Source organism: Musa acuminata, chromosome BXJ3-3, assembly GCF_036884655.1.
Source record: "Musa acuminata AAA Group cultivar baxijiao chromosome BXJ3-3, Cavendish_Baxijiao_AAA, whole genome shotgun sequence".
NCBI classification, from domain to species: Eukaryota; Viridiplantae; Streptophyta; class Magnoliopsida; order Zingiberales; family Musaceae; genus Musa; species Musa acuminata.
This window is the reverse complement of record NC_088351.1, coordinates 32,743,522-32,767,043: the sequence shown is the minus strand read 5'-3', so window position 1 is coordinate 32,767,043 and position 23,522 is coordinate 32,743,522. Positions and strand designations below refer to the sequence as shown.

General features: G+C 39.5%; 3 protein-coding genes and 1 long non-coding RNA gene across 36 annotated transcripts; 3 read left to right on the top strand and 1 right to left on the bottom strand.

The window, feature by feature from the left end:
• Positions 1–1,663: 1,663 nt before the first annotated feature.
• Positions 1,664–3,840, top strand: LOC103979153 (uncharacterized). 3 transcript variants are annotated; one of them, XM_009395207.3, is made up of 3 exons: positions 1,667–1,888; positions 2,502–2,729; positions 2,805–3,840. In XM_009395207.3, the coding sequence occupies exons 2-3, from the start codon at positions 2,540–2,542 to the stop codon at positions 3,629–3,631; spliced, it is 1,017 nt and encodes a 338-aa protein (XP_009393482.2). In that variant the 5' UTR covers positions 1,667–1,888; positions 2,502–2,539; the 3' UTR covers positions 3,632–3,840. The 3 variants fall into 3 exon arrangements, with proteins under 3 accessions (XP_018678899.2, XP_018678898.2, XP_009393482.2); XM_018823354.2 differs by having other exon boundaries at positions 1,664–1,888; positions 2,550–3,840; XM_018823353.2 differs by having other exon boundaries at positions 1,665–1,888; positions 2,502–3,840.
• A 514-nt stretch (positions 3,841–4,354) lies between these two features.
• On the top strand, positions 4,355–8,972 carry LOC135632335 (GCN5-related N-acetyltransferase 10, chloroplastic-like). Its single transcript, XM_065140813.1, has 4 exons — positions 4,355–5,032; positions 5,694–5,746; positions 6,974–7,150; positions 8,443–8,972. The coding sequence occupies exons 1-4, from the start codon at positions 4,610–4,612 to the stop codon at positions 8,675–8,677; spliced, it is 888 nt and encodes a 295-aa protein (XP_064996885.1). The 5' UTR covers positions 4,355–4,609; the 3' UTR covers positions 8,678–8,972.
• Positions 8,973–10,016: 1,044 nt separating this feature from the next.
• LOC108952409 (uncharacterized) lies at positions 10,017–20,009 on the top strand. 31 transcript variants are annotated; one of them, XR_010494811.1, is made up of 10 exons: positions 10,017–10,302; positions 10,634–10,735; positions 12,125–12,252; positions 13,184–13,289; positions 15,684–16,470; positions 17,666–17,782; positions 17,892–18,637; positions 18,712–18,877; positions 18,980–19,589; positions 19,681–20,009. It is a non-coding gene; the product is annotated as an uncharacterized LOC108952409 (long non-coding RNA). The 31 variants fall into 31 exon arrangements; XR_010494810.1 differs by having other exon boundaries at positions 12,122–12,252; XR_010494818.1 differs by having other exon boundaries at positions 10,018–10,302; positions 12,122–12,252; positions 16,034–16,470.
• LOC103979156 (PHD finger protein At1g33420) lies at positions 17,836–23,207 on the bottom strand. Its single transcript, XM_009395209.3, has 5 exons — positions 22,548–23,207; positions 22,112–22,238; positions 19,715–19,933; positions 18,955–19,563; positions 17,836–18,860 (listed from the first exon to the last, which is right to left on the bottom strand). The coding sequence occupies exons 1-5, from the start codon at positions 22,909–22,911 to the stop codon at positions 18,026–18,028; spliced, it is 2,154 nt and encodes a 717-aa protein (XP_009393484.2). The 5' UTR covers positions 22,912–23,207; the 3' UTR covers positions 17,836–18,025.
• Positions 23,208–23,522: the final 315 nt, after the last annotated feature.

Here is a 23,522-nt window from a genome sequence, read left to right as displayed (position 1 = left end):
GTATTCCAAGATGGGAGTGAGCACTGGCATCACGACCAAGCTGAGTTCCACAGACTTGTCAGACCTCACCTTCTCCCTTGAACCAAAAGAACCCACACCAGAGGAAGCTGGTGTGAAGATTCAGGAGGGGGAGGAGGGCCACCAGAGGAATGGGGCGATACTTGGCAGGAACTGCGGCTCTGCCTCTCAGAGGTTCCGGGACAATGGCACCACCAGCCTTCACAACATGGTGAGGAGGGCCTTCTCCATGAGGAAGCCTTCCTCTGCTGCAGGAGGCTACTGGAGGATGCATGACACTGGTGATGGAGATGGGGAGTTTGTAGAGCAGGAGCAGCAGGAGGAGGAGGAGGTAAGGTCTTCAAGGAAGAAGAAGAAAGGGAAGCTCCTTAGGGCATGCAAAAAGCTCCTTGGAATTTAGACATTGTCTTCTGTGTTTTTGCCAACACACAAACAAAAACATATAGATTGAGAGAGAAAATAAAAAACTTTTCTCTTGCTTTTTGATGTTATTAAGGCCTCATGATTTAAGCATTACTGTTTCTATCAAATAGTACTTGGTTTTTAAGTCTCTCAAACTCTTCTTATTGTTTCATCCTTGGTGAGCACATGAACTATATTTTGGTTTGCTTTGCCTTCTTCTCAAATAGTGGTTTGATATACTATGATCTCTAACAGTTCTAAAAATGAAAATAAAAAAAAAGTCATTTTGTCTTTTTCAAACATTAGTTTATCATTTCTCTTTTGGGCTATTAGAGGAATTCAGAGAAATAGTATATTGAGGACCTCTTGCCATCTTATCTTTCTGAAATGAACTCCTTAATTTTTGTTGTATTTTTTTTTCTTTCTTTTTGTATCCAATTCCCTCTTAGTAACTTCAAAGTTGTCTGCTTATCTTTTAATTTCTTTTATCCCCCAATAAAAAAACACAGACATCCTCACAGATAAAGTGCAGAGAAGACTCCAAAAGCAATTATGACCATCAACCTTACACCTGCCTTGTTTTCATCATTTCCCTTTATTAATGATACCAAAGCAATTCCAAAAGCAATTATGAATCCAAAATTTGGGAATTTTTCTTTGTTTGAAATTCTTTCACTCGCTTATTTTTGAATGATTAAACCAAAAACAATCAAAGAAAGGAGAAAAAAAAACATATATTATCATTGAAGTAAGTTTAAAATTGGATGAGTCTTTGATTATTTTTCATATTTTCAATGCTTGGAAATAACATATTTGTCTTCGTACATGTCTCTCATCAGCACCAATATATAAAATTCAAGTTAATTAATCGTAATTCAACGGTTAATATTAAATAATTTGACCAAAAAAAGATTAAAATATTTCAAATATTCCTAATATTTTAATCATTATAATATCATTTAAATGCATTAAAGTAATTTAAAATTTCAAAAGACTAAATACAATGAGTACAAGTTGTAATGTTTTATAGCACAAAAAATATTTGCTTTATTATTATTATTATCACATAATGCCTTTCTTTCAATCAAAATCTCAATCCTATCCTTCTAAGTTTGATGGACTCACTGGAGATTCAATTATTATTTCATACAAAACATAAATGCCGATTCAAAAGTGTATATGTGCTTAACATATTTCTATAACCGTATACCGTTAGATATACCAAATCTATTTATCAGATTCGTAGCCTCCTTCCTCAAATCTAAAAATGAGTTGGTTGCCGTTCTAATTCTCGAAAAGGCGGAAGGCAGAGTTGGAGCGACAGCGGCCGTATCGGAGGAGAGTCGCCAAAATCTGTGGTCGGAGGCGCTGCTCGTTGGACCTTTTTAAGCCCCGTCCCTCCCCAACTATCGTCCGTCCCATTCGACGGCTACCAGGAAGGAAGAGGAAGGATTCCACTCGGATAAAGGCGAGTTCTTTCTTTTCCTCCGTTATCCCTCTCTGATCTGTCTTTTAGGGATTTCTGGCCCTGTCCTCTGTTTCCGTCTCGAATCTTCACTTGGCGGAGTTTTTCTGCTTGGTTCGATGGCGTCCCTCCTCTCCCTCGTGTCCGTCTCGAATCTTGGGGATCACTGATGATGGGTTTTGTTCCCTCCCCCCCCTTTTTTTTTCTTTTATCTTGATGTTCTAGGAAAGAAAAAAATCGTATTTTGCTTGTTGGGAGCGAATTAGAACCCTAAGAAAAGGTTGCGGAGGTTCCCATCTATTTCTCATTAATTCCTGGGGTGGATTTCTTATCCCTCCGCGTGTTCTAAGCGGACTCCTTTTGAGATCGATCATCCAAAGTGTTAGTGCGATGATTATAATGTAGGTCATAGATTTGATGCAAGATAGTTCGGTCTTGGCAGACGGATGTTCGCGACGTAGGTTGTAGGATTAATACGATAGGTAGTCGGTGAGCAAAACAGAGTGGATTGTGGCGAGAATTAGGATTCTTTCGATCGTCGTCAAGGTTGCACAACAGTGAGGATTAGGTCGAGCTTGCTCACCGTGCCAAACCTGCTTCTTTTTTGTTCCTCCAGCTGGTTGAATTCGAAGCAGGCCATAACGTTGACGCCTCATGGCAACAGCCGCAGCAGCAGGCGACGACGACGACTCCTCTTCGCCGTCGTCGATGTCCCCGAGGAACCGGCTTAAGTTCCTCTGCAGCTACGGCGGCAAGATCCTCCCCCGCCCCTACGATGGCCTCCTAAAGTACGTCGGCGGCGACACTCGCGTCCTTGGCGTCCCCCGCTCAATCTCCTTCTCAGGTCTGCACTCTCCACCACCTCATGCACTAATGCCATCTTTCGTGGACGTCAATGTCGTGCATGCATGGGTGGCAGAGCTCAAGGAGCGGATCCAGGGGATGTTCCGCCGCTGCGAGCTGATCAAGTACCAGCTGGTGTCCGAAGACCTCGACACCCTCGTCACCGTCACCTGCGACGAGGAACTCGTCCACATGCTCGAGGAGTACGACCGGCTCGACGCCCTCCACCCCTGCTCCCCCTCCTTCGCCTCGTCCCCCCGCTTCCGCCTCTTCCTCTTCGCCTCCCCCTCTGCCGCCTCGGCTTCTGGCTGCCACCGTCCCGCCGCCACCCTCGACCAGCGCTACGTTGACGCCATCAACACCGCCGCACCCACCAGCCCTCGGCGCCCCATGTTCACCGTCTCGTCCGCTTCCTCCGCCTTCACCTCCCCCACCTCCACCATCGATGGCCCCGCCGCCCTCCTCGCCCTCCGTCCCAACGCCCCTCTCGGCGGCAGCATGCAACGGGTCCAGAGCACGCCCAACCTGAGCGGCGGTGGGATGCATCGGGTAAGCAGCACGCCTAATCTGGGCCAGAACAGCGGCACGGGCCCGCAACATCACCACAACCACCACCATCACCACCCCCACCACCTTCACCGGCAATATACCTCGGCGGCAGCGGCGTACGGGGCGCAAGCGGCCGGCATGGGCGGGGTCTGGAGGAACAGTGGTGCCCGGCGCCACGAGGCGGGCGGGTTCGGGAGCATATCCTGGGTTCCGCCGGCGGCACCGAGGGGCGGAGTCCCCTACGGCGGCGGAAGCGTGTGCTTCGGGCACGCCGACGAGGCGCCCTCCGGCCGCCAATCGAGGAGCGGCTCACCATTCCGCGCCCCGCCTCGTGAGCCCATCATTTGGGAGTAGCTCCCAGCCAAGGGCTCCACGATGCGGGCGCGCGATCTCTACCGTCCATCGTGTTATTCTTTTTTCGTTTCCTGTTTCGTAACGTTGAAACTGTTTTAGAGATACATTTGTTTTTGGGGGGGATCTCCGTGCTTCGGGCATGAGATCTGTACCGTCCATCGTGATGTGTGTTTTTGTTTTCTGTTTCGTAAATCGTGACGTTTGAACCATCACAGAGAAACGTTTTGTGTGCCTTATGGGGGAGCTGCATAAGGATTCCACGTTGTTCTGGACCGATCTGGAGCATCGGACGGTTAGAAATGACCGACCGGCTCTGAATCTTTCTTTCAACACCATTTATACGCAATACATATAACCAATCCATCGGTTGTGGTTTCTGTTTTATTAGAACACATTTGAACTATGCGAGCTGCACAATTTCTGTTCACTCTCTTTCGAAAAGTCAACCTGAGTCAAAGTCAACGCAAAAAGCAAAAGTACAGCAATTGACATCAATTTGAAGATGCCAAATATAGTGACGGAGATGTTGGTGTAGGATTGACGTGGCAAACTTCTCTCATCAAATGCAAGACACGGAGTCAAATCTGAATGAAAAGCTAAACCCGACCCGAATATTTAGTCTCGTCTTTCGAATCCGGTTATTTTAGGCGGGCCGGCGGGTTCACCCGAAATGGTCGCCCAGCTATAAAGAGACTTCGAGTTCCAGATCGGCCGATCCAAGGTCACAACTCCACGGTGCAAGCAAACCCTAAACTAAAATTTGAGGTCCACAGTGCGCGATAAGTGGATTTGCCGTCTCCTTCCTTTCTCGTTCACAGAAGCAAATATTGATCGGATCATCGAACCGCGCGGTGTGTGGCTGAAGAATTCCCATGGTGGACAAAACAGTAGGAAATGAGCGTCTTGCTGGAGCCAGAGAGAGTTCGTGGCTTATGCCCAACGAGAGCTCTCGAGGTGTTCGACTAATTGTCCTGCGGCATGGCGAACTTGAGTGCAAGCCCGGCGACCTCGATCCTGTCGAAAGGCTTCCCTCACGATCCTGTACAGAAATCTCGGTTCACTTGTCGAACACCTGCACCCAGCAGAAGATTGTGCTTAAGATCCTCACAGAAGTGCAGATTGGGACACGGGGGGAGGAGTGGGGCGAGGGAGAGGCTGTTGGGAAGGAGGTTTGTGGGCTGCTCCTCTACTGCAGGAGAGGTTGGAGTTGTGAGCGAGGATGAGAGTGGGAAGGCCGGGGTGGGAGATGGTCAAGATAAGTACTTGCTGAGGGAGTTCGGATGGGGAGTGAGGAGGATGGCCAAGGTGGGAGAAGAGATGAGCAAGGTGGCACATGTCCAGGCCGAAGCTTTCCACACTCCTGTGGCTCTGTTAAATGATCTCTTCTTCCATATGTTTAAAGTAAGATATCCCCTGCTGATTTAGTATACCCTCATATTGCTTCAATCTGATTTACTAGTGTCCTGATTTATACATCCTATTTCTCTTTGATATTATGTCTGAATTCTTATTCATGAGCAATGAGATCTCATACTTTTCTTTGGGAAATTACTTTGTCTATGCTGCCAATAGAATGTTATGTACCATCTGCAAGTATTACAATACGCGGCAATTCACTTGTCTCTATTAGTTGATTTTTCAATTTAAGAATGGAAGCTTTAATCACAATTTTTTTTGGGAATATAAAAAGGGGATTTAATTACCTTCTCCTTACTGTTGTATACTTGTTATTCCTTTGCGTTTTCCCTGGGTTGCTAAGCTTTTTTCTTTGTCTTATTTAGGTCAACATCTGTCTTATTTAAGATGCACATAATTTTAGGTTGAATTTAGGTAGAAAAAAATGGTATGCAAAAGAGTAAAATGGAAAAAAATAACACATTAAATTGTTTGTGCAAGAGAAACATAAAATTAAATATTAGTTTCAATCTCTTAGATGATTTTCCGTATTCATATAGCCAGAAGTAGTTGGACATGTTTACTTTTTTCCTGTTTTGTTCAATTTGGATTTTCATCGTTCTAACTTCATGTGTGAATATTGTCTTTTTGGTTCTGCACAAGACAGGCTGAAGTGCTTTCCGCTCTTATGTACAGAGTTAGAAGTTCACCACCTGAAAGGTCAGTTCTTATCAAATCATACCTGATTGGTATTTAGGGATTCATATGCAACCTGTATATTGTAATTTTTTTTAAATTAACTTGGCTGTGTCCATGTTCTCTCATACGTATATGTTATTGTCAAAGTCGACTTCATTACTAGTTTCTGCTAAGAAGCCACTTTGAAATACATTTTTATATCATTCTTATTTTTAAGAAATGATTTGCAGCTCTGATATGCTATTAAGGACTTTATTTTGTCAGTAGATAATTGTATAATTGACTTGTACCACTGTATAATTGGGTAGTTCAATTTTTTCCTTTCATTTCAGGTTACAAGAAGCTGGAAAGGCATAGATGAAAGCTTAAATGCAAAAGTTATCTTCAAATAATGAAAATAATTGGATACTAAATCAAATTTGTCGCAGAATGGTGTTAACCTACTGCACATTCGATCATTATGCATCTGTATTTCATTAGTCCTTGGTTCCAAGGTTATTAGAATAACCTGTGCACGTATTAGTCGATTCTTATGCATATTGAAAAAACTATATTAGAATGTCATGTCATAGACAATAGTTGGAATCTGGCAAATAGCTACAGAAGACACTCTTTAAGATATGCTATTTTAATGAGCTATGGCTTGATCTATTGCTATTTTTGACTCTAGATAGCATTGATCTTAACACACACAGTTTACAGGAAAAGTTATTTTCTTGTTATTAATTTATTACTGCAGGGCAAACCGGATTGTACTAAAATAACAACCATGTGTTAGGTAAAGATAGAAAGCAAACATTGAGTATCATAAGTTTAGTTTCTTTGTGCTCAGTGAGACATCTTATTGAGGATACATTATCGCTCGTCATATGGAAAAAAGAATCAGCTCCTTATTCTTAGTTTTGAAAAGTGTAGGACATCCAATTAATGCATTTGCAGTTTAACATTTAACTAATTCTATGATTATCTTGTCCGAGCAGATATATTATTTTCTCTTTTTATCCAGTTTGTTATGCTGTAGCATTATTTTAATTAAGTAGCTATAGGCTTCTCTAGTCTCATTATTTTGGCTCCTAGTATTCAAATTGACATAATGTTCATTTTCATCTGGATTCATTCTTAAGGAATTAAATTCAGAAGCATTTTACTAAAACATCCAAGTATGTAATGTGCAATGGCAATGGAAAATGCCTCAGTTTATCGATCATGAAGTATTATAAAGATTTTAATTTTTCTTGAACTGTGCAGGTATGCTTGTTTGGTCGCAGAGTCTGCTAGTGCACATAATTCACTTTGGGAACCACTGAAGGAGATTGTGGGGGTTGTTGATGTCACAGTTCAGAGAGATGAAGATGTTCTTTGCCATATCCAAGGTGAACAAGAGTATCTCTATATTTCAGGAATAGCAGTTCTAACGAAGTTTAGGTAAATGAAAATCTCATTGTCTTCTAAGTTTATTATTGCTCAATTGAATTTTTCTTTTTATGATAGCTTGACATGTATCCTGGTGTTTGAAGGTAGTAGCTGAAATGTTACTTTGCCTGCCTGATATGATGCTACAATTTTGTCATTCTAAAACATAACGGCATTTAGAATAACATGCATAGTAATATAAGCTACATGAGAAACTGAACCGACATATTAATTTTAAAAACAAACATAATTTAGCATTCATTTAAAATCTTTAATATTTCTTATATTAGGTACATATAAAATCTTTAGATCCATCGATTTAATTGAACATTAATATTACTGGAAGTCTCATGGTCCTACCTTCTTTTCATGTTGCAGCAGGTTGAATACTGTATCTACAATGTTCAGTATTATTGGACCAAAAACTAACTGTGAGATATGCTAACATGCTGCATCATGATGCTCCAAAGAATGATTCATTCATAACAAAGGATATATTTGTGGGAGTTATTTAGCATCACACTAATTGCCATTAGTAGTTTGACATGTACATTTATGACAGTTTTTTATGAATATATCACTATAAAATGCTCATAGCTCATCTTTTCTTTTATTCTGTTTCTTCCTATCTTCCCTTTCTAAGAAGTTCATGGCTTCTGACATTCACTTTAAAGAGCATTGTGAAAGCACAATATTTTTCGGTTTATGACTAGTTGTTGTATCCTTTTGGCATTGTAATTAAAAGAGCAAATATCTCAGCCTGAGTATTATGATGATTACAACATCAATATCTGTTTCCAGATACAAACTTCATTTTATTTCCTTGTAGTGCCATACAAGAAATTTGATGTCTGGCAATAAATTTAGGTGTCGAAAGCAAGAACATCTTGTTGCCTGCAAAACTGTAGCATAAAAGATGCTGCAGGGACTAAAAGCTTTTAGTCAAGGGATTTTTTATGAACTTTCGAGCCTGTACACTGGAAGGACTTTGACATTACAGTATGGAAGATTATTTCTATCCTATGTAGTTCTCAATGAGTTGGCAAATTGAGAGTCGATCCATGCTAAGATGAATAGAAATACAAATGACAAGTAGAATTTTCCCATTTTGGATGATCTTACATTCTTTTACCCCTACCCTCACAGTTTTTAATCTAAAACATGCAAGCCAATGGCACTTTTACTCTTTAATGTAATCCATTTGGTACCTTTTAAAACAACATGTAACCCCAAGTTCTCTTGTCATTTTGATTTATTTGTTTCAATACAATGACATGTGTGGTTAATCTCAATCAACATCGCAGGAGGCAAAAAATAGCAACTGTACTGCTGAAAGCCTGCGATGTGCTATCGGCTTTGTGGGGGTTCAGCTACTTGGCATTGAGAGCTCATGAAGATGATTTTGGAGCTCAAAGGTTGTACTCGAATGCAGGCTACAAAGTGGTGTCAAGAGATCCAATCTGGATTACCTGGATTGGAAAGAAGCAGCGTGTTCTTATGGTCAAGCCATCACCCTTTTACAAGACTGACTTCATATGAATACATAATGTCAAGAATTTGCACCTCTGATATTTTCCAAGATTACAGTGGTATAAAAAGCAAATCCTCAAAGCAGTGTCAACTTGTGATGCCCTCTTAAATCTTGAACCAGTTGTTGTCAGCAAGTACAAGCCATTTTATTACAATGTTCTGAACATGTAGATGTTTGAGATCATTCTTGTCTGTAAGTTAGAGACTGTAGCAACAGATTCAAACTCAAAACAGCACAATGCCAGTTTAAGATCAAGCTTGTGCTCTTTCAAGATATAATCTCAAAGAAATTTTGAGGAGTGAATTATCTTACTAAAATAAGATGATATTGAGAAACCATAAGCTGTTCCTTGTGTAAAAGGGTGATCAAATCTGTCTTGTTATTTATGTACAGGGAAAGCAAAAGGTATCTGTATCAAGCTATCTTATTCTTTTGCCAAACAGCACCTCAAGTTGATTGACTCAACCATTAGGTTTCAGCATACTGCTTCTATACTCATAAATGTGCAAACAACAGATGTATAAGTATATATATATATATATATATATATATATATATATATATATTCTCGTAAACATGTTATTGTTGAGACTAAGTTATTCTGCCGGTTGAGTGTAAAAAGGAGAATACTCAGAACAATTTAAATATTTTATTTTTTATATTAAGTTAATGGGAAGAACATATGTGGAGGATCTTAACATTTGAAGATATATATATATATATATATATATATATATATATATACATATGTATACATACATACTATATTAAAGTTTACAAAAATAGATATTCTATTTCCAAACTTTTTAAGATAAGTAAAACCCTAATAAATAAAATATATAAGATTGCATTTTATATTGCAACATGGGAGCATTTCAAACAGCATAATAGGAAAATTAGGTACCATATGAATTGGTATTTTTTATATTTACATTACATATATGTATGTATATGTATACATAAAAACATGATTAGTCGACTATCATAAAAATAATAAGGTTGAAATTCTATTTAATATTAATATCTATAAAAACTTGAACTTTATCCCTCTTAAATTAATATTTTTTTACTTTAGAAACAAGAAATCAAACAATAGATGATAAGTGGTACTTTAAATATTTAAAATTTAGTATATTCTCAAACTTAATGGCCATCATGTTAATAATGATTAACCTGAATTTATGGAACCAACATTAACAACAACAACAACAATATATATATATATATATATATATATATATATATATATATATATATATATATATATATATATATATATATATATATATAAGCAAAAGATAAAAAAACGTAAAAGGAGTCCGTCTATACTCTCAATCGCACCCGCGCGGTGGTTAAAAGGTAAGCGACCCAAGTCGCATCCGTTTCCTCCTCGCCTTCTTCCCCTCTTCTTCTTCCTCTTCTTCTTCTTCATCCTCCCCATTCTATTGTCTATCTTTCTATTGAAGAGCGCACACGAAATCGACCGCCATAGCGAAACCATCTCCGCCGCAGCCGATCCCCCAAGAATTGGATTCCAAGGGATCCCTCGGCGCCCTCTCTGTGGCAATTCTCACAGTTCTCTCGATCCCGTGCATCATCCCGCATCCGCCGATCCCTTTCCCGCCACCATCAGGTCTTTCCTGAGCAGCTCTCGGGTTGTTCTTTCGTCATGAATCTTGATTCGTTGCTCAAGTTTAAGTTGCATGGTTTGGTGATCGGTTGGTTTGGCTATGGATTGGAAGCTGCACCGTTGGTTTTTCTTGCTCTTGACTTGTCTTCTAGGGTTTTCTCCTCCGTTTATTCCTTCTTCTTCTTCTTCTTCTTCTTCTTCTTGATGGATTGTTTGTGAGTTTGGGGAATTCTACGGAATCGATCATCGATTCGTTCGAAATTTTGTCCCTCGTGTGAGTACAATTTTGGGATAAACTTTGATGTTGAGCTATTGATTCGATTTCATTGTTTAGGTATCATTTGAATCTCATATGATGGGGGCAACTTCTGTCGTAACAAGAATTTTTCTTGATGCGATTCTAGAATCTAGGTTATTAATCAGCATATCTTTTCTTGTGAGTACCTGAACTCATAATTGTTCTTTCAATAGTCACTTTTTCTTTTTGATTCAAAGATTTGTCTTAGAATAATTACTTATCTTAACTGCTCACTTAATGATGATTCCGGGTAGAGAAGTTGCGAAACTTTGATGCTTAGACTTCCTTCAGGACCTAATATATGATAGTTTGGTAATTTTTCATGATATGTGGCAAACTACGACCCTATTGGCATGTTTGAAGTTGCAATCATACTATTCATTTTGTTTTTCTTGTTTGAAGAACTTCTTTGACCCTATTGGCTTGGACAAACATACATTCTGCTTGAAGCTTAGACACTAACCAGCAATGACCATTGTTAAAAGTAATCTTTATTTCTTACTCATGCCACTGGAACTTTCCTTTCCTTGGCCTTTAATTTGTGGTTTCTAACATCTTGACCAACTTGCGGCTTAGGTGTTCTTACTTGTTAGAACCATTTGAAAATTGATGATAAAAAGACCTGCATAATTATGATGATGTTAAAATGGTTGTGATTCGTAAATTTAAGCATTATCAATGTATGTGAAGTATCTGCGGTTCAATTTTTGATCAAGCACTTGCACCCAAGTTTTTTCACTTCTGTGGTAAGTGATTCATTTCTCCTTTTCTTAGAAATGTTGTGTTCTGATTTTCTTGTTTCAATTGGCTGCATGTAAGTTAGTTTGTCTTCCACGAAGAGTATGATCTCTTCTTCTTTTTTTCTCCTTTTTCAAGGCAAAAAGAGGCATATGTCTATTAAACTAATCAAGTTATTTTCTCGATTTCCTTTCTTTCTCATTTATTCTAAGTGTCCACATAATAGGACTAGCGGAGGCACAGTTTATTTGATTTTTCACATTGGAATTGCATTACTTCTCCTGTGTGACCCTAGTATTTATACCTTTTTATAGGCATCATAGTGTTCAAGCTTCCTTTTTTTTCTTGCAATTTGTTATTAATCTTATCTCACATAATTATACTGAGGTATGCTGAAGGCGAAACAGGAAATTTCTAGACAGGGCACAATCTCAAAATTCACCTTTCAAAAGCATATTTAGCATCGACTTACACTCCTTGGTAGGGGCTAGAGTGATTTGTTGCAGGTTGGGATAAATTGATAGTCACTCAACCTAAAGCTTATTTGTAAAACTGAAATAAGTATACCAAGCTTGACGATTGGATCTGCAGCATCGAAAAGACTGAACTGGTTGATATGTTAATATTTTGTTTCTTGCTTAAAAAGCGAGGAGTCAGGAGATTGAGCAAACATACTGTTGCCTTCATAAGATGTAACTTAGAAACACAAAGCATTAGACTGAGATAAGCTTACCGGTAACACCTTCTTTTTCTTTCTTTCTTTCTTTCTTTTTCTTCTTTTTCAAGAAGGAGAAGATGCGTATATGGTGAGGAAAATCCACTTATATCAGGACAAGGCAACAGGGTATTATGAATCAGTGATGAAATCAATGCCTCCTGCTGCCAATTTGTTGAAGGAAGATTTGAGTGTAGAAGAGGTGTTGAATATCTTTTCCTTTTCTTCTCCTTACTTTAATGATATTCTCATTTTATTACACCTTTTGTACCTTGTTTTTCCTTTACCAACTGCCGAAATGAGTTGCTTCACTTGGTGAGCTATGTAAAACTAGTACCCTCAGAGTCAAAGCTATGTGAGCTCCTAATTTCAATCATGACTGCATTCTATTTAAAGTGTACCAGACTAAATATGTGTGATCATAATCTAATCATTTCTAAGTGAGCGATCTTTCAGGTGATCTTGCACCATCTTCAGCCCAAAGCTGATTATTACGAACATATTCTGGTGGCTGTTGAGCCCTTTTGGAATTTCTATCCATGATTAGCAGTTGCATTATCACTCAACAGTTTTCTGGTAGAATTATTAATCTGCTTTCTGTGAATTTCTTCCTGTTTAAACTTGATCTGTAATTTTAGTTTAAGAAATTATTAAGTTGGACTTATTTCATCTCAGACTGGTGAGAGATATTACTCTGTGGTTGTAAGGAACTAAAGAAGAACATAAGTGGTCGGTCCTGTAGCAAATCATACTTGTAATAGTAGAGCATCTAAAATTAAAGCATGTAGGCTATTGTAGCTTTTAAATACCACTCCCTTATTTGTCACTGCAAGGGTCATGTGAATTTATGTATTTGGAGCCATTATTCTTTTCTTGAACTGTTAAGTTGATAGCTTTTATGCTCTTCCTTTGCGAATACAATTGAATGTTCTTTTTCATTTAGCTCCTACTTATTCAAGATAACTATTTAGCCAGTCCATTATCTAGCTATTGCTTCTCATATGTTCTTCTTATAGGATGTTGTTTTACTTGTGAACTTTAGGTGCTTTCATGTATTCTTCATTTCCTTTTGAATTAAGTCATTTCTCTTTGTCTACAAGTGTTTTCTGATAATATAGAATTTTCTGTTGCAGTTCCATTCTGTCCTCTACATGACATCTTTTTTATGGAATGGAGGCCACAATTGAGTATCACTTGTAGCCTCGTCATGCAGATGGAGGGATAACAAGTCCAACTGAGGTATCTTTTGTGGTTTGAATTGCTATTCTGGAGATTTTTATGACTTGTACTTTGTTATCATATACTATTTTGATATTGATATGAGCTGTTTAGTTAGATTTTTCCTTTTAACATGATATAATTAGCACATTGCATGTGAAAGTATAGAGACACAGCAGCTTTCACTGGCATCAATTAATTCATATGATGTAGCATTCTGATGGTCTATCAGTTGGATGCTAAATTTATTAACTTGTATTATTCCTTTGATATTTTTGAGAATTAATCATGGATAAATTACATCAAAAACTATCTAGGTAGTTTCAGCAAGGCTACAGTTCGATTATATATATATTAACTTTATTGGAAATATATGATAAACTATCCAAAACCTTCACTTTCATGTCCGTAAGAATCTTTCATGAATTTTGGAATCAAAATAATGAGAAGAGAGCAACAACTTTGTATCTCAAAACAATGGTTCATTTTGGGCCTTGATCTGTGGAAATGTTTGGACTTTGATCAAAGATTGGGTATGTTGAGACTGATGAATCTTTGGAGTTCCCAACACGACCCATCAGAAGTTGCGGGTGGGAAGTAAAACTATAATGCAATCTCCAGAGTTAACACCTTCGTTAATAGATGGTGGAATTAAGGTAATACTACTGACGTGTTGATGCTAGAACAATGTCAAATTCTGCTGTAGAACCATTCAAGGACTTGAATGCTAAAACATATCAAAGATCTTGGAGGATAGTTCATGAAGGAAATTGTTATGATACTTGAGTATTATCCTAAGATTAATTCTGATTGTAGGAATTTGGGAAAAATTAGATAGGCAAATGCCTCTATGGTTATGTTCTTGGTGAGAGTCCATTTGTTCAGGAAATATTAAATTTATGAACGCCAGATGGAGTCTAATTGGTGAAGTCAATTTCTGTATATTAGATTCAATGGTGAAAGTTCATGATAAGAAACTATTTGGCAAACTCTTAATAATGCTGGTGACATGTTTAAATAAGAGATTTATAATCGACGGATGGCAGTTAGGTGTTGTAATTGCAAGGAATGGATCATATAGAGATCAATTATTTTTAGAAATCAGGCAGTGAAAATTGGGTGGAGGTTAAATTTACTGTGAACAAGGGTTGATGATGTATATTATGAGATAAAATTGGTTAATTTATTTAAGAACATTGGATTGATGCCATCTAATCTTTTCAGAAGGTTGTTTCTTCTGTAGAGAATATTGGAATGTTGTCAAATAAGGAGACTGTTCTGCATATTAAAAGTGTCTAAGAAGAAATCTAAATGAAGACAACAATCATGTTAAAATGGTTGAGAATGATGGTTTATTTGATTATATGATTATGATATAGCATAAAGTAGGGACATCTACTTGGAATGATATTTAGAGGTGTAGCAAATAATTTGCTGGCTGTTCAGACTGGCAGTGGACTGAAGAATTGTACTAAAAGTAAGGGACTGATCCAGTTTAGACAAAAGGGATGATTTGTATATTTAGATTTCCAGTAGTTCTATCATCTTCAGAATAGTTAATTGAATTAGGGAAGCTCTTCTACTCAGTCAGGGATTGTTATTTACATGGAACTCAATCAGTCTGCCTATGCTATAGTATTTATACAAAAAAAGTAGGGAAGAGGCAAAAATAAGGGTAGCGGTCAGGTCTGTCTTGGTAGAAAAAAAGAATGTTCATTCAATGCTGGAATGTCAGTGTTCTAAATGATCCCATAAAACAGAGAAGTTGAAAATTGGGGTAAGAACAATTATTTGAAGGTTTAAGAGAACATACTGCTTATTTTAATGTTCTATGGACATATTGTAAGAGAACATACTGCTTATTGTAAGAGAACTACCTCAGATTCTTTAACATTGAACTAAAATTGAGAATCTTTTGCAGCTTATTAATGACATGGAAGATTTCGATTAAGGGTTGCAAGATGTCTTCTGTTGTTCAAAAGTTAAAGCTGCTAAAGAAAAAATATTCTGAAGTACCGATTTTTTGCCAGAATTATTGATTAAAATATAAAGGTTCTCTTTTTACAAAAGAAGCTGCAAAGTAACTAAACTGATAAGAAATTACAGAGCTGAAAAAACCATCTGCTTAATATGACTCTCTAATTAGAATAATGCAAAAGCACAGGGTTGATTAGTTTCAGTCTTTAGATAACAGCCTAATTCTCTTTTACAATTTTAATCAATGCCCAAAGGACCATAACAACTTCAAGTAGATAACAGGATTAGTGATACAGATAAAAGCTGAAGGTCATGTAAGTAGAAGGTCGGTCGATCCAAATAAATTGGAAGTTTTGTCCTGTACTGAGGATGAACAAGCTTTTATTTATTGAAAGTAGAATATCTAATGAAGAACTTAACACAACCATTTTCTCATAGAAAGGGATCAAGCCTGCTGAACCAGATGGATGTATCAAAATTTTATCAGCATTGCTCGAATTCAATTGGTACTGAGGTGAGTGCAGCAATGAAAGAATTCTGCATCAGTGGGAAATATGCTGAAAGCAATTAATGATTCGTCTCTTTCATTAGTTTCTATAGTTAAAGCTCCAAACGTTTTGCAGGATTCTCACCTATTGCCTGTTGCATTGAAATATGTAAATGCATATCTAGGGTATATTCAAATAGAATACAGATGGCGATTAAGAATTTGGTTCAGTTTGCACTATAAGGAATTGAAAATTTGCTAATATTCAATAGACTCAAGAATTGCTTCAAAATTATCACAGGGCTCAAATTCCTTCAAAAGCAACTATCAAGTTAGATTTGCTGGTAGCATACAACTCACTGCTAAGAAGGTATTTGACTTCTTTTCAAAATTCAAATAATTGAAGAACTCTAGGTTTGCAGATGACCTCTTACTCTTTTGTGATGAGAATTTAACTCACTCAGGATTTTGCTATTCAAATCAGAAGCTTTGTGGGTTTGTTGGATTGTCAGAATATAGTTAAAGGATCAATTTATATAGAGTGTTAAAACTATTTTATGCCGGTCTACATGTGTCTTGCTAGTGTTGCTTTGTCAGGGTAAACAGTTGGAGTCATATGGTCTAATTATAAATAAATATTGCCTCTGTTTTGCGTATGTATGTTTCTCTTGCAACAGATGGCTAATCTGACAAACATTCAAGAATGCTGGAATAGGGGTTTGACTGTTCTACAATAAGGTAACTTGTACTGCTGATTGGTTGTTTTGTTGTATGTTCTATTACTTGAAGCTTGATTTTTTTTTTTTTTTTTGGGTAAGTCTTGAAGCTTGATCGATCCTTGGCGTAATAGCAATGTTTGTATCAATGACTTGGATGGTCAAGGCAGTGATTTAAAAAGGCGCTCGGGCGCTCGCCTAGGCGCTCGGGCGAGGTGAGGCGAGGCCCGAGCGCCTCGCTTCACTTCCAAGTGGCGCGCTTCAAAGAGGCGAGCGCTCAACCTAGGCGCTGGGTGCTTCGGGCGATCGCCTAGGTTAAACCAGGTGACCAAACCAGGATTTTAGGTCTGGTTCGGTCTCCGATGCTTTAGTTGGTTCAATCGAACCAACTAAAACCGATATCAGTTGTCGCTACCCAACCCTAACCCTGTTCGTTGCCGCTCCCGCTCCCGCTACTCGCTGTTGTCGCTGCTCGCTACCGCTGCCACTCCCGCTGTCGCTGCTCGTCGCTCCTGCTGTCGCTGTCGTCGCTTGCTGCTCCCGCTACTTGCCGCTGCCGCTGTCGCTTCCTCTTTTCTCAGTCAACACCTCCTTACACTCCTTTTCCTTCTTCTTCTTTTGTATACCGTTAACAGTATACAGTATACTATTAACGGTATACTATATACTATATTATTAACAGTATACTAATAATAGTATTTATATTTATTAGATTAATAATATATTTTTTTTGATTTTATATCTTAGATTTTTTTTAATTTAATAATATATTTTATTTAAAATTTTAAATAATTATATTTATTAATTATATTTTATATTTTTATATTTTAACGTCTCGTTTCATTCGGGCAAGCGCCTAGCGCTTATTAAATCACTAGGTCAAGGTTAGTGTGACTTTTGTGGATACAAAGTACAGCTAAGCTGTATACAAACAACTTTATCTGTTCTTGTATTGATGGGAGTCGTATTCAATTTACCCGATCTGATTTGGCTCTATATTCACTTTGGCTGCCAATCAAGTCACATATTTCACACACCAGAAAATGTTGTCACTGGCCTTGTAGCCCTGTTCTACTTGTTGGAACAGAGTTCTTGTCCATCGGAACTGTCCATTAAACTCTTGAGTGTCCAAGACCTATGTTTATGGTGGTTAAATTTGCATGCACTCTTTGCAACATATAAACATGTTATTGATATCCTTTGAATTGCATGTGCAGGTCCTAGCATTGGAAACAAAAATGAGCTGATAAGTCACATTCGCAGATGACAGCTCCTGCATGTTCTGAAGACAACAAGAAGAATGTAGTAACACGAAGACATGAACACATTGAGGAGTATGATGTGAACAGTTCCAACCATTCCGAGATATAGACAGTACTTGTTGGTATGCACAAATCACACCTCAAGCTTCATTAAGGTTCCATTTCCACTGGTTCTATGCAGGTGAAACAGGAGCGGAAAAGGAAGAAGTTCGACAGCAGATTAAAGATTATTAAACAGGCCAGAACTGATTCCTCATCAGCTCTCAGATCTATACACACATACCTCAGATTATACAAAACACGAATCTACCCCCATTACCCCACTGTTGTCAGCCTACCTACACTCGTCAAGGACGGGCCTATTTCATCCTTGCATCTCCCGTTGGGTCTGTCATTTTTTGGCCGCCCAACTCCTCTACCTCTGTACTTACGAATGCCCACACATTTTTTACAGACAAATTTTGCAGGCACCTCCTCAAAATCATCAACCCCTGCACACCTCGTGTGCTGCCACACTCCACAGGCGTCGCAGGCCATCATCCTCTCTCCATCATCGTCTTTGGCACCGCAGACACAGTCGACGATCCAGTTATCGACTCCCCGTTCCTTCCTGAACAGTCCCAGACTTTGGTCGATCCCAAGGAACCTTCCTCTCAACCGAGCTACCCCGTAGGAGCCGAACAAGGACTTGACGGGAGTCACGTCACTGGCTTCTTCATGGTCGAGTAGCTGCTCAGCTTGAAACCTCTGGAATACCAAGTAGGTCTCTTGGAATGTTTTCGTCACCTGCAGCTTGAGATCGGCGATGGTGGCACCTGCTGATAGAATCAGGAGTTCCGGTGGGGGAGCCGTGTAGTCCTCTGGATGGTCGACCAACTTGACGTGGCACCAAAGAGCCGTCGCAGATGATGGATTTGGAGGTGACAGGTACGATACAGACTCATCGTAATGTCTGATAAATTGCTTACAGTCGAGAAGCTTAACTGCAGAGCTGAGGGCAGATTCCCTCAAGGCACTTGGCTTGTAGGGTTGCATGGAGGCCGGGTTGAGCAGGGCATCGTAAAGGAATTTAAGGTCATGGATGAGATGGTCAGCGGATGGTCTCGGCAAACACTGGGCGGAAGATTGCTGGTTATCAGCTGCTTCAAGACTGAAATTTAAAATATGGTAAGACAGACGATCTCCGGCAAAAAGAAAAAAAATGTTGCATAAAAAACGAAATGCTAAATATTTACTTCACTAACCGGTACTCTATGGCCTTTGTCTCAGCGTTGTAGCGGGCAGTGACTACCATTCCATCGCCCACGGTCTTACCGACCACTCCCCTGAGGCAGCAGTCGAGCAGCTCCCGCGGCTCGATGGCGTAGCATGCGGCCCCTCGAAGAGCGCGCCAGGTCACCCACCGGGACCCACCAACAGCTCGTAGAACCTTGACAATGAGCTCTTCCGCCGGTTGTAAGCCATCCCTTGTCAATGCACACAGCACTCCAGCCACTGGTTTCTTCCCTGCAGGACTTTCAGGCTTAGCCCGCTCCGGGGCTTCGTGGAGTTGATGCAACACACAGCGGAAAAGGTCTCTGACAGTCACCGGTTGCTGATCCGAGAGCGACCTGTACAAGTCGATCGTGTTCTGGAGGGGAGTCCGAGGGTAGCCGCCGCGGGAGAAAAAGATGGAGAGCGGCACCTTGGACAGGGTGTCCACGGCCTTGTGGTAGGACTCGGCGGTGAGGGCAAAGCTACCAGCTCCAAACTTGTACCCCCAATTCCCGTACCAGGGATGGCCTGCAATGACGGCGTGGAGGAGGCGGTAGTCCATTCCGTGTTTCTTGGATATGTCCATGACGCTGACCTTCCTGTCATAAACAGAAACATCCACCTGGTAAGGCCACATGCGGGTAAAACAGTGTGCTTTTAAGTATGTTCAGCAAGCAATTAACTCTCGGGCATTCGAATGTAATGACAACTCGCAGGTCCAACAACCATGCCTGAAACAACTCGACGAACCTGACGCGGAGCATCTGACACAGCCGGTCCCAAAAGCTCATAATATCACATCCTGTCAAGTATTTAGAACCACCCTCTCTGCCGTTTACTCGTAGAAGATGGCCGAATCCGTTGGCATGCACAATTCCATGCAGCAAATTAGTAGAATCCTCCAACTGCAGGTATGCCCGATCCTCAAAAGTGTCATCGGTCGTCATCTCACAATTGCATGAGTAACACCTGCAAAACAAAAGCGTCCCGATCATGTTAGTCATAGGTACATAATAAAAGCTTTGCATTTTTCAGTACATAGAAAGTCTACCAGTAGCATAGTATTCATCAGAGGAAAGATGCCAGATATAATTCTCATGAAACGTAGCCACAATAAATACCAGAGCCAATCCAAACTGGAATGTACTTGCTTCCTAAATCCAGAATTAATCATATTTCTCAAGCTGTAACATTACTATCCTTACAAATATTAACTCTATTTACAAAGCAAAATTTTCATCAAATCAACCTATATGAATAGATTGTTACTTGATGGCTAACATGCCTAGCCACTAACATGCTTTAACAAATGTATTAGTCAGTCAATTTTAATCCTTTTACTTGGAGGAATTGTAGCTCTAGATAATGAAAAAACAAAAGGACCACAGCGCTCAAAGAAATGACTTGCTGGAAAGCAAGTGAGATACTCTCTTGCTGCCACATAAAAAAAGTTATCAAGGAACACAATAGGAATTGCTTCGCTGCAACTTCACCTGATAGGAAAACAACCAAAATGTTTATGCATTACTTATCAACTAAAAATATAAACATAAGTGACATTTGTATATTGAATCATTTGCATATGAAATGCGCCCATAAGAGATGGTGATTGCATCACCCTCACAAGATCCAGATGGCCATTGCCTCAAAGGAATCTTCTAAATCTTAAAGCCAATAATTTTGACAGATAAGCCTTATACACCAAAGAGGACCTTTTGGCTTAAGATAGAAAGGGTTAATCAGGAAGCTTTTTGCAACAATTCATATAAACAGAAAGTCTCGTATATTCACGAGATTCAACCTTTACAACACTAAAGACCACTCCCAAGGAAAATAATGTTTCTCAATCTTCTGAGAAGAATATTTATAATGGTGAGCTCATCTTATATGAATGACATGATATAGGAGACTGGATATGCTAAGCTTCTTTAAAGAACTCTAGATATACACATTAGAGATTAAATACCATATTCTTGACCTTCTTAAAATTCACAATTATCTGACACCACTACCAAAGAAATAGGTTCTTTTTAAGTATTATACTGAATGTGCACTGACAGGTAAGACTGTACAAAGAAACTAATCTTCCAAAGAAACCCACTATAACAATAGAAAAAAGAATCGGTCTTTGTATAGAAATGCAAGAAACTTGTTATGCAAGACAGAAGGAATATCAATCCAAATATGTCATGATGCTGTGTGCAGTAAAACCGTCTTCATGAAGAACATAGAAACAAAGGTAAAAGTCTGATGTTAACACTCACTGAAGTCAGATGTTAACTGAAAGAGTGCAAAATTGGACCACCTCCAAATTCAATGAATGAAAAATGTACCCTTCATAGGTCATGCAATGACTACTACAAGGATGTCATTACAATCGTAAACCAGACAAAGGAATTCATGCAAATTAATGTGTTTTTTTTTCAAATGTATAGAACTAATGCTGTAGTTTTATTGAACATAAGTAGACTGACTTGGCTTATATTATGTCATACATATCCAAAAGTTGCACAGAAAAGGAATAATAAGTGTTCTAAACAAGATTGAAAATCCTTACTAAACAACAATCACAAGAACTGGTAATTTGCTAATCATCCAAGCTCCTCTCACTTGTCCGACAGTTTTACCCATACCAAGTATGTGTGCAATCTATAGCTAGATCATATGACATGTTGAAGATCAAATGTCAAATTAATACCCTGAAAAGTAAAAGGTGATTAAACATATTGAAATAAGGCATCCAATACAGAGACCAAAGATGAAATCATATATCCCAAGTTGTCCTATTCAAAAAGGTACACGTCCTTGTGTTCAATTTGTTTCAACTGATTCATTGGTTGTTCCTTTCAATGTTTCTGCTTTCATGACCAGAAGAGTGGTCACAAGCTATTGCAATCAACAAAAAATCATTTAAACATCTTGTGTACCAATCATTTAAGCCACTGATGATGAAGCACATAGTCATGAAACTGAACCAACATTGGTTTATCCTAATCAGATAAAAAGATGCAATACTATTTGCTTTAACTCAAAACTTGCCAACATAAATAGTTCCTGTCAACTCAAATACAGTCCCACCAGTTATATTTATATAATCATCTGTAGACAAATATTCAAGTAGCAAGCAAACCAAAGAGCAGTTCCCACCTTAAATTAGACAATGACAGCAAGGTCCCACATCTGGTGCAGGTGACACCAGACGTCGACATTGAATTCTTATCATTTCGGATTATGAAATGGTAGCGCTTCCCACAAACCGGGTGATCGCTCCACCCTGCCGATTCACCAATTAAGCTCAGCAGTAGTAATAATAATAATAATAATTATTATTATTATTATTATATATATATATATATATATATATCAGACAGTTGTGACAATCACGAACCAAACGTGACAGCTGTCAGTCCAAACCAGATGGCCAGATCTGATCCGGTCAACCGAAAAATAATAACAGAAAAATATCCATAATTTAAAATATAATTAAAAATAGAAAATATATGGCATATAATATATAAAAATAGAAAACTTAGAGGAGAAGCAATCGAAGGAAAAATGAAATGAAAAATAGGTGAATACTCACCGACGACTCGGCATTGGTCGCAGTATATCGACTTCGATCGCGGCACGTCCTCCTCCACCACGTCGAGCGCCACCTCCGCCGCCTGGCCGTCGCAGTACCCGGCGCAGCCGCCGCCGACCCGGAACGCCACCCGCCACGTCAGCAGACGCGGCCCATCACCGCCCGCGGCCGAGGGGTGGGGGAGGATCGCAGGCGGTGGCGGCGGAGGCGCCGCGGGCCGGCCGTGCCGCGCGAGGAACGCCCGGATGTTCGCTCGGAACGGCCCGTCCAGCCCCGCGCCGTCGTCGGGGAACGTGAGGAAGTCGCAGAGGTCGGCGGTGACCCGCCGCTTCGCCCGCTTTAGCGGCCGCTCGTTCACTACCATGGGGCCGCCGGATCGCGTCGGGACCGTGGCCGTGGCCGGATCTCGTTGGTACGCCGGTTAGGGTCCGGATCGGGCTTGAGGAAGAAGCTAGAGAGAGAAAGAGAAGGGGGAAGCGAGAGGAGCGGATCGATCGGGTAGGGTTTGGGACGCAGGCTTCTAATAGGGGATGGGGAGGAAGAGGAGAGGACGGAGAAGGGGAGCGGGTAACCAGGGTTAAGGGGTCGGGTTAAGATTGGGGTTTCCAAAAAGAGGGCGGGAGAATTGGGGAAAGGAAGGATCGCGCCCTAATTTTGGGGGTCATTTTTCTCTTCCCTTTTAAATAAATAAATAATATTTAGAACGGGGAATAATTCAAGGCGGTGCGGGGACCCGCTCTCGGTTCCGGTGACCTCCGTTAAAGAAAGATAGCTCCCTAAATTTCCTCAATACCCTTGCTTTTGTTATCGGATCGGGTCCGTACGAAGATGGTCCGATATGATAAATCATGGGTCCAACCCATATTGGAGTTGTGAATGTGAGTTAGTATGCTTTATGATGTATGATTAATACAATAAATGTTCCTAAAATCATTTAGTTTGTAGATAAATAGGTGATAGAAATTTAAGTAAATA